The sequence below is a fragment of the Brachionichthys hirsutus genome, unplaced genomic scaffold (assembly GCF_040956055.1).
Source record: "Brachionichthys hirsutus isolate HB-005 unplaced genomic scaffold, CSIRO-AGI_Bhir_v1 contig_971, whole genome shotgun sequence".
Classification (NCBI taxonomy): domain Eukaryota; kingdom Metazoa; phylum Chordata; class Actinopteri; order Lophiiformes; family Brachionichthyidae; genus Brachionichthys; species Brachionichthys hirsutus.
In genome coordinates, this window is record NW_027180381.1 from 202,507 (window position 1) to 213,360 (window position 10,854).

The 10,854-nt window shown below is 48.4% G+C and overlaps 1 protein-coding gene across 1 annotated transcript; it reads right to left on the minus strand.

The window, feature by feature from the left end:
• Window positions 1–2,741: 2,741 nt before the first annotated feature.
• On the minus strand, window positions 2,742–8,676 carry LOC137914346 (major histocompatibility complex class I-related gene protein-like; the record flags this gene model as incomplete). The annotated part of the gene is made up of 7 exons (XM_068757948.1): window positions 2,742–3,367; window positions 3,628–3,805; window positions 3,966–4,070; window positions 5,289–5,591; window positions 6,500–6,796; window positions 7,040–7,306; window positions 8,634–8,676. Coding segments are annotated over 6 exons (1,188 nt in total), but the record flags the coding sequence as incomplete, so codon positions are not given.
• Window positions 8,677–10,854: the final 2,178 nt, after the last annotated feature.

Consider the following 10,854-nt stretch of genomic DNA (forward strand, 5'->3'; position numbering starts at 1 on the left):
ACAACAACAACAACAACAACAGGCGCCCAGGCAGACGCTGCGTCACCGCCTCCACCCAAACAGGTACTTCTGATTCAACTGGTCCTCACGCCATCAGGATGAGACAATCCGGAACGTCAGCTGTGTCCACGTTGCCGGTTCCAAACAATGGACGACAGAACATCGTGAAGACACTCGAAAGACACGTCTCCAAGTTCCATTTTGGTATCTATTTAGCAAATCTAAATTTCAACGCTGTGATGTTCAGTGTTCAGAAGAGACGCTTCAGCAAAAAAGAAAAGCCTTTGAAAAAAATCAGTGGAACGCGTCAGATTAAATTACACGCTTCAGACTAAATTAGACGCTTCAGATTAAATTAGACGCTTCAGACTAAATTAGACGCTTCAGATTAAATTACACGCGTCAGATTAAATTACACGCGTCAGATTAAATTACACGCTTCAGACTAAATTAGACGCTTCAGACTAAATTAGACGCTTCAGACTAAATTAGACGCTTCAGATTAAATTAGACGCTTCAGATTAAATTAGACGCGTCAGATTAAATTACACGCGTCATATTAAATTACACGCGTCAGATTAAATTAGACGCTTCAGATTAAATTAGACGCTTCAGAATAAATTAGACGCTTCAGACTAAATTAGACGTGTCATATTAAATTACACGCGTCAGATTAAATTAGACGCTTCAGATTAAATTACACGCGTCAGATTAAATTCGACGCTTCAGATTAAATTAGACGCTTCAGACTAAATTAGACGCGTCAGATTAAATTAGACGCTTCAGACTAAATTACACGCTTCAGACTAAATTAGACGCTTCAGATTAAATTAGATGCATCAGATTAAATTAGACCCTTCAGATTAAATTAGACGCACCAGATTAAATTAAACGCTTCAGATTAAATTAGACGCTTCAGACTAAATTACACGCTTCAGACTAAATTAGACGCTTCAGACTAAATTAGACGCTTCAGATTAAATTAGACCCTTCAGATTAAATTAGACACGTCATTAAATTAGACGCGTCAGATTAAATTAGACGCGTCAGATTAAATTAAACGCTTCAGATTAAATTAGACTTCAGATTAAATTAGATGCTTGAACCTCAACTCAGAATACGTTCGATTACAAGTACCGTGTGTTTTCCTCTGAATGCATCTTTAATCAGTAACGTTATAACGACTGCTGTTCTTTTCATTCATCGTTTCCACGACACAAGTTTAACAGCAGTAGTGGTAGGATACGTAGAAGTACAGGTAGAAGTACACGTAGATGTACGCGAAGAAGCACGCATAGAAGCGCACGTAGAAGTACAAGTAGAAAATGTTACAAGTAGAAGTACGCGTAGAAGTACAAGGTAGAATTACACATAGAAGTACGCGTAGAAGTACACGTAGACGTACGCGAAGAAGCACGCATAGAAGCGCACGTAGAAGTACGTGTAGAAGTACGCGTAGAGAATTTTACACGTCGAAGTACACGTAGAAGTACGCGAAGACGTACGCGTAGAAGTACAAGGTAGAAGTACACGTAGAAGTATCTGTGGAAGACGAGGTAGCAGTACTATCATTACTACAGCAGGTACTGCGGTTCATTCCTGCCTATAGGAAGCTCGGAACTCTATGGAGATCCGGTTTCCTCCGTGGTTCTGACAGCTGCTTCCTGGACCGACTGAGCCGCGTCCGGTTCGGCTGGCAGCCCGCACGGAAGCCGAGCCGGGTCCGAACCGGGTCCGAACCGGGTCCGAACACGGGCAGCCGCGGCTCCGCTCGCACGGCTTACCTTCACCGCGGACAGCTGAGGAAGACGCTGGAGAAGCCCCGCGAGGAAGACCCGCCGCTGCGCTCCTTTACGCGTCTTCAGCCCGACGCTAATAGCATAAACCGGACCCGAACCAAAGTACTGACCCAAAAAGACCCAAAAAGACCCAAAGCCTGCTGCGCTCCTCTAACGCAGCCGGACAGTTCACTTCCGGGTTCGACGTCGTTCCACGTTGGCAGCGCGACGTCACGCGCTGGACCCAGTCAGGTGGCAACCGATGACGACACAGAAGTATTTAAATGAGTACACTGTACCAGGGTAAGGAAACTCGGTTCCACCAGTTGGATTAAAAAAACACACAAAAAAACTTTATGTGTAACGAACAGGGATTTAATAAAAAATAAAAACGACCTCAGAAGCAGCCTCTATGGTGAGTTAGTGCGTGGAGAGTCACTGGCTTAAAAAAATAAAAATGACAAAGCAGGAAGCTGCGTGTCCAGTTCCAGTTGTTCCGCTTCACTCGTGATGAAACTGGACCAGAGTTTGTGTGTTTGTATAATTTTTATGTTTTAAAATAATCCTAAAACCAGAGTCCACCATCTCACTTCCTCAAGGATCACCTTCATCTAACTGCCATTCCTCCTCTTCATTTTGCATCTGGAGGTCCGTCATGTTCACGGAGTCTCCGTGGCTAAAGAGAGAACTGGGAATATTCACGGGATTGGAGACGGAGCAATCGGACTGGGAATATTCACGGGATTGGAGACGGAGCAATGAGACTGGGAATATTCATGGGATTGGAGACGGAGCAATGAGACTGGGAATATTCACGGGATTGGAGACGGAGCAATCGGACTGGGAATATTCACGGGATTGGAGACGGAGCAATCGGACTGGGAATATTCACGGGATTGGAGACGGATCAATCGGACTGGGAATATTCATGGGATTGGAGACGGAGCAATCAAACAAGAAACGTGGGAAATGTGGGATTTTATTGTAAAGCAGAATTTCTGTCTAAAGAAAGGAACCAGCAGGACGACTTCAGCCTTCGTCTCGTTAACAACACAGGAAGTGATTGTGATCCGTGAACAGACAGGAAGCACTGGGGGAGGGGCGGAGTCCAGGAGGAACAAAGACACGCCCGTTTACTCCGACACCTCCGGACTCGTTAGTGTCCGAGTCCCGCCGCAGGTTCCAGGAGGACTGGAAGCAAAGGAAGGATTTCTGAGGACGGACAGCAGAGACGACTCTAGAGGCCGTCAGATGTCTCTCGTCTCAGATCACATGACCCCAGGAGGACCAATAGGACAAAGGGAAAGCACAAACAACCCAGCAGCCGAAGAGTTAAAGTGTAATGATGGAGGACGTTCTAAGGACGTCGGATGAAGACAGTCTTAAAGATCCTGTTTGACGTCTCCAGAGAAGAGAGACGAGAACAATCCCCGAAATATTTAAATGACACCGTTTAGACTCTAATCAATAAGTATCGATCACTGGATCCTCGTCGCTGATATCTTTGATCGGATCGGGTTCTGGTGAAGACCCGGTGGACTCCAGTTCAAACAGGACGATGTGGGGACACCGCTCCTTGTCCCAGAACCCTGCGGAGACAGAACCAACAGAACTGAGCAGAAACGCCACGAAGCCACACCCGAACCCGATCAGTCCACCTTAAATGTCCAGGTGGACTCATTGTCTTTGTCCAACAACCTCAGATCCCTTCAGGTGAAACAGCTTCACCTTTTGTTGGGGAAAAGACACCAAAGGACAAAGACTATCTTGTCTCACAAGTCTGACAGAGAATAATCTCCCCGTGTCAGAAGGTTCTTCTACACATAGTGTCCCACACGAAGACACTCACTGCGTTCATTCTGTCCTTGTCCCAACGCCCTCCGGCTGGATGACGACCTCTGGCTGGATGTCCACCTCTGGCTGGATGTCCACCTCTGGCTGCATGTCCACCTCCGGCTGCATGTCCACCTCTGGCTGCAGTCTCTTCGTGAGCTCAGCGCTGTCCTCAGAAGGTGGACGAGGTTTACCTGGATAACAAAGACGCATCAGTCCACCGCTCACGGTTGCAGGTGACGTGAACGGATGCGAGTGGACTCTGAAGCTGAAACCACCTCCTGTTTGCTTCATCAGGTCAAAGTGTCCAATCAAAGCCAGGAGACAGAGACTGGTTCTGTCTGGGTCGCTCACCTGTCCTCTGTCTGTACAGCTTGAATCCAACGGCAGCCGTGAGGACGAGAAGAACCGCTGCAGTGATGACGATGATGATGATGGCGTTCACGTTAGTGGGTTCCTCTGGAGAGCAGAAAACAACAAGTCAGAGAACAACGTCCATGTCCCAACAGAACCGTCCTGCAGACGGACACCACCTGGTTGGTGGTCCTGCCGTCCTGTTTAGGTGGTTTCATGTCCACCTGTCCACAGGAGGACGGTCTGTGCTGCTTTCTGTCCTGATGTTGGTTCCAGTCTCAGGGAGACTCGTCCAATGTTCTAATGTTCTAGTGTGTTCTAATGTTCTGACAGAGGTTTGACTTTAAAACTAGAAACTTCTGAAAACCGAAACGGATCCAAAATACTTTTTCTCCAACTCCAGACTGAAACCTCCGAAGCGCTGGAAGGCTGCGTCCCTCTGCTGAGGCTGGACAGTCCCACAGCTCTGTGGACCTGTCCTCATGGAGAAACACAAGGTTCTGATAACATCCTGGTCCACATCAGGAATATGGGGAACGTTTTACATCCCAGCTTCTGGAGAAACGAAGGAACGTGGTGAAGAACGCTGATTTCATAAAGGAGCGTTAGAATCAACGTGTCTTCCCACGGTACTGAAGGACTTCATGTTGGACCCGTGTCCCACCCTCCTAGCTTCACGTCAACATTCACTGGGTTCTGGATCATCCTGCTAACAAGCAGATCCAGGTCCAACAGAACCTCCTCCGCAGTTCTGGATCGTCCTGCTAACAGATCCAGGTCCAATCAGAACCTCCTCCGTGGTTCTGGATCATCCTGCTAACAAGCAGATCCAGGTCCAATCAGAACCTCCTCCGCAGTTCTGGATCATCCTGCTAAAAGATCCAGGTCCAATCAGAACCTCCTCCGCAGTTCTGGATCATCCTGCTAGCAGATCCAGGTCCAATCAGAACCTAATCCGCAGTTCTGGATCGTCCTGCTAACAGATCCAGGTCCAATCAGAACCTCCTCCGCTGAGGACATGAACTGACTTTACTGACATCGTCCTGCATGAATGAAAGCCCAGTGGACATTGGACCGCCACCACCAACAGAACTATCACTGATTCAAAGGCTTCCATCTTCTGTGCAGGTACCGGGTTAGGGTTCTGGTACCGTTGTCTGGGTCCCGGGTGGTTTATTGATTATCTGAACTTTAAAGTTACACAGAAAACAGCAAACGACAGTGAAAGAAACAAAACTTCTGTCCAACTCTTCAAACCCATGATCTGGACCATCAGAGAGACAGAAATGTGTCCCCACCTTCACCCCCTGATCCCAGTCTCACCCCAGTTGGTCCAGATCTTTCCTTTGTCCAGTCTGGTGACCAAGTCGTCCTTCACACCGAAGAGCTGGAACACACAGTCGTACCTCCTCCAGTCTTCAGCCGCCGCCGATGAAAGGTCCAGGTCCACACTCATCTGGAAGGTTCCGTCATGGTTGGGGAGGATCTCTCCGTGCTCCACCTCCTCATGAAGCTCCTCCCCATCCTTCCTCCAGGAGAGAGCGGCTCTGTCTGGGTAGAAACCTGTAGCGAAGCAGCTGACGGGAGAGGAAGGAGTCTTCTGGAGGAGAAACACTGAGGGGAGCTCTGGAGGAGGAGACAAAGACACGTTAGAGAGGGGAGCTCTGGAGGAGGAGACAAAGACACCTTAGAGAGGGGAGCTCTGGAGGAGGAGACAAAGACACGTTAGAGAGGGGAGCTCTGGAGGAGGAGACAAAGACACGTTAGAGAGGGGAGCTCTGGAGGAGGAGACAAAGACACCTTAGAGAGGGGAGCTCTGGGGGAGGAGACAAAGACACGTTAGAGAGGGGAGCTCTGGAGGAGACAAAGACACGTTAGAGAGGGGAGCTCTGGAGGAGGAGACCAAGACACGTTAGAGAGGGAAGCTCTGGAGGAGGAGACAAAGACACGTTAGAGAGGGGAGCTCTGGAGGAGGAGACAAAGACACGTTAGAGAGGGAAGCTCTGGAGGAGGAGACAAAGACACGTTAGAGAGGGGAGCTCTGGAGGAGGAGACAAAGACACGTTAGAGAGGGGAGCTCTGGAGGAGGAGACAGAGACACGTTAGAGAGGGGAGCTCTGGAGGAGGAGACAAAGACACGTTAGAGAGAGGAGCTCTGGAGGAGGAGACAAAGACACGTTAGAGAGGGGAGCTCTGGAGGAGGAGACAAAGACACGTTAGAGAGGGGAGCTCTGGAGGAGGAGACAAAGACACGTTAGAGAGAGGAGCTCTGGAGGAGGAGACAAAGACACGTTAGAGAGGGGAGCTCTGGAGGAGGAGACAGACACGTCATCAGGAGTCACTGTTGTCGCCAGAGACACTGAAACGACGCAAATAAACCTCAGAGGAGAGGAGGCGACAAAAGAAGGGAGGAGCAGAGGAGAAGAAGACTGAAGGAGAGAGAAGGAGGACAGAGAGGTAAAGGACAGAGTGTGTCTCTGTGTGTGGGTCAGAAACAGCAGAGGAACATGAAGGTTGTTGGTTTGAAACTCCACCAGGTGATGTGCTTCTACCTGTTCTCAGCAGAGAGCTCCTCCCATACTCCAGATACTTCCTCCCCCACTCAGGACACTCCTGGGTGAGGTAATACTTGTAGTATTCCATCGCAGCTCTCTCATGATCCCATCTGTGTTTGGTGATGACAGCCTGAGGACTGGGAGCGATCCATGTCTCCGTCTTCAGGTCCAGGACGATGAAGTCTTCTCCATTATAACCGAACTGATTAAAACCAGTGACCTCTCCAGTCTCATCGTCCCACTCACAGCCGTACATCTGCTGGAAAATGTGGACACCTGAGAGAGAGACAGACTCCAGTCATCGACCTGGTCCTCACTGGACCCAGCAGAACCAGCAGAACCAGCAGAACCAGCAGAACCAGTCTGTGTCCCGGAGCTTTAGAAACCCAGCAGTGATGCAAAAGGGTTCCTGCAGAGGTGTGTGTGTGTGTGTGTGTGTGTGTGTGTGTGTGTGTGTGTGTGTGTGTGTGTGTTTACTTCCTACAGCATGAACACAACATTTAATAAACACAAACAAACCTTCTGATTGGTTGAAGCGCTTCCTTAAATTTTCCATGCTGATTTTGTACCATTCTTGGTTCCCCACACCGATCCTCGTCTGTTGGGTCCAGTACTCTGGATCCTCTGCTGTGACTTTGTCCATCCAGTCCTGTTTGGGTTCTGCTCTCTTGGTCTTACTGTCATAGTGAATCATCTGGACGTCATCGATCAAACCAACGGACACAAACTCCGGGAAGTTTGAGACTCCAGAAGACGCCGTCTCGAAATACTTCAAAGAGTGAGTCTCTGAAAGAAACACCAGAATCACGATCTGAAGGTTGAACCTGTTTCCACCTGATGACATCACTTCCTGCTCTCCACTCACACCTGAACCTGTGACCGATGACAACTTCTGGTTCTGATTACAGGTTTGAACTCTGAGGCTCCTGCAGCTGAAACCCAGCAGAACTTCTTCTTCTATGGTTTCACAAAGTCGCGCTGGTCATTTTCCACCATCAGCTGATAACTGGCATCATTTTCAAGGCCAGATGTCGGAGAGTTTGTGAATTAAAAAGGTTTTTTGACCCTAAAGATTTGGGTTTCAGCACCACAACAAATAAAGGTGTGACCCGGTCCCGAAACACCGTCAGGTCCTGATGGGCAGAACCTGCAGAACCCAAAACCTGTTTCACTCACAACAGATTTTGTGATGAATATTTCTCATTAATATTGATACATTTAATATTTGAAGGACACGGTTCTATATAAGAAAGAACGCCAGTCTAACACCAGTTATTACAGCAGTTATAATACCAGTTATAACACCAGTTATAACACCAGTTATCACACCGGTTATAACAGCAGTTATCACACCGGTTATAACAGCAGTTATAACAGCAGTTATAACAGCAGTTATAATATCCGTTGGATTCAGAGCGGATTCTGATCCTCTGACGTTCCAACATTCCCTCCATCATCAGCTGACGTCTCTTCCTTCTCGTCCTGGTTCTAACAGTTGGTTCTGTTCAGGTATCAACAGGAAGGTTCTCTGATTTGTTCTCTTTGAGTTCTGACACTTCCATTGTTGTTCTCCTCAGAACCTCCGCCGTCGTCTGAAGACGTGGACGTCCTGTTTCTGTGTCACGTCCAGAATGCTGAACAAATCCGTCCCCTGCTCATAGTTCGGTGTGGAAACCGTGCGGTCCAGTCCATGCTGGGTTCTGAGGCTGACACGGATCAGAACCCATCCAAACGGATCAGGACATTTGTCAGCTGGAGAATAAAGCTGTCCACTCTCTGGTGGACAAACTCTATCATGAAGACGCAGCTTGGAAACCATCTCTAAACCGGTTTGTTGTTGGACCTCAGCAGAACCACCGACCGACACCAGCACACCTCCGTCATCAGGTCTGATGTCCGTCTGAGCCGGAGGTTCTGAACCCATCAAATTAAAGAGGACAAAGAAGGAAGAACTACCTCTGTCCTCCTGTCCCAGTTTGACCTGAAGTAAATGGACTTTACAGGAACAACTTTAAGATGACGGGTCGGTACCGTTTGGACATTTCTAGACTCCTAACATATCAGGAAGTCCAACGACAGAACCGTCAACCCAGACAGCAGGATAGAAACTCACCTCCCACCGCCCCAGGTACACGTGTACCCAGAACCAGAACCAGAACCAGAACCAGAACCGAGGTCTTCATCGTGAACTGTCCCATCTGCAGCTCAAACAACAGAACAGCCACAAGATTCTTTAAAGCTTCCAGTCCGACCATCAAGGGTGAAGTGAGGACAAAACCCGAGAGGAGCGGACTTCCCCGTCCGTCTGAGCCAATCAGAATTTAGTCTGAGCCAATCAGAATTTAGTCTGAGCGATGACGTCACTTGTTACTCGGCAGAACTGTCACAGGTTGTGAATCAAAAGCGAAAGTAGAATGGATCTTATTTTAAGCTGCGTCAGAGTCTTTGTTTGAGCGTCTCAGCAGGTTCTGAGTTCTGGACGCTGAAAACTTCTGGACCGACAGAAACGTGAGCCGCTGTTGATGTTTGATCCGGATGCTGCTCCGCTTTCTGCTCCACTTTCACTGCGCTCATGTTCCTGGTAGAGTCAATGCGGAATAATAAAAGTCCCACCTTGAGTTCTTCAGCTGAGACAACAGAACCCATGATCCGAACAGGGTCCATCTTTACCTGACAGGTTCTGCTGTTGGTGACGTCGAGGCTCGACCTGCTGGTCGTTACCTGAGCTCATCATTTAGCTTCAGTAAGGAAGTAAATGTTATTTATATATTATATATTATTCATGGATCACCTTCACAGACAACAAGCCACAAAGTGCTTCACAAGGAGAAGACAGCCTCCACGTGGCCTCCGCATGTCGCTGTTAGGTTTCTCCTTTTTCCCCGGTTCTTTTATTATATCTCGTGTTGGAGGTGTTTATTCAATAATGAGTCAGGATTATAAAACGAATCAAGTTTACAGAATGTTTTCAGTAAGTACAAAGCTGGTAAGGAAACACAGCGCTGGACTCTCCTACAGACGCGGGGGGGGGGGGGGGGGGGGGGGACTCTGTAGAAGAGTCCCGAATGTTCTACGGCAGTGATCTTTATAGTGGGCGTCAAAACACCCTCCTCCTGGGATGGGCCGTTAGGGCCCTCCATGTATCAGTTAACAATGTGATGCTTTATATGTGATTAATCTATGTGTGTGATTATTACCACAAAGTATGTAGAGATAAAGAAACTAAGAGTGTTTGTGCACCCTGTGTATTGTGAGCGTGCTGCAGAACTCAAATATCTAACAGTCCCCCTGCTGAGGTGGCCCGAATGGGTCACCTCACTAACCTATATGTGACCTATATGTTCACTCCCTGACCAGATCCGTGGCGCCCACCCCCCCAAGGGCATTAGCTTGGACCCCAAACCCGGCCAGCAGAGAGTGTGAGCAGACAAAATGGAAATCACTAACAGTAATTTGTTTACAGCGTAAACGCGGGAGCTAACCTCCCCTACGGGCCCCAAAGGGGACCCCGCAAAGCTTGCATAGCAAGGAGCTGTGGTAACTAATACAGATTACCAACCCTAATACCCCCACAGCCCCTCACATCAGCAATGAGCACAACATTATTAACATCCCCCCATTAACCTGCAAGCAAACAGCGTCATCATGTACTAGCATTAACACCAAAGCGTGAAATGTAGACCCAGACCCCGATCACAGTCGGTCCTCTTCTCCCGGATCTCCAGGCACGATGAAGTCCAGCCTGTAGATCATGCACTAGAATGATCGCATGTTTATTGTGATGTATGTCCTACATCAGTTGCCGTAGGTTCGTGCTGCGCATGCTCGGGTTCTAGTTTATGGTCTTGTTGTTGTAAAAGCCACGCACGGGAGTAAGAGGCAATAAAGACGTGTTACCAAAAATAAGTATCTGTTCTCATTGCACGAACATTCTACATGGTGTCAGAAGACGTTTCGGACCTGCCGACCGTGAGTTGTTGTTTTTTTTGTGAAGGAAACAAAACAGAAGAAGACAGTTAATCGTCTTAACCGTGCTTGTTAAGTATGGCGGAGGGATTCCGAAGACCCGACCCCCTTGTGTTCGAGGGAGACATTGCCGAGAAATGGCGTATTTTCGAGAGGGAATACGACATCTTCATCGAGGCGGCGCACACGGATAAACCTGCTAAAACGAAGGCGTATATCCTCCTCAATCCCGCAGGAGCGGAAGCTACAGAACGGGAGCGTTCATTTGTCTACGCAGCAGAAATTAGGGCGCCAGGCGACGATGCCGCTGTCCTCGTTCCCGCCGAGTCCCATGAAGATCCGGAGTGTCTCAAACGCAAGTTTCGAGA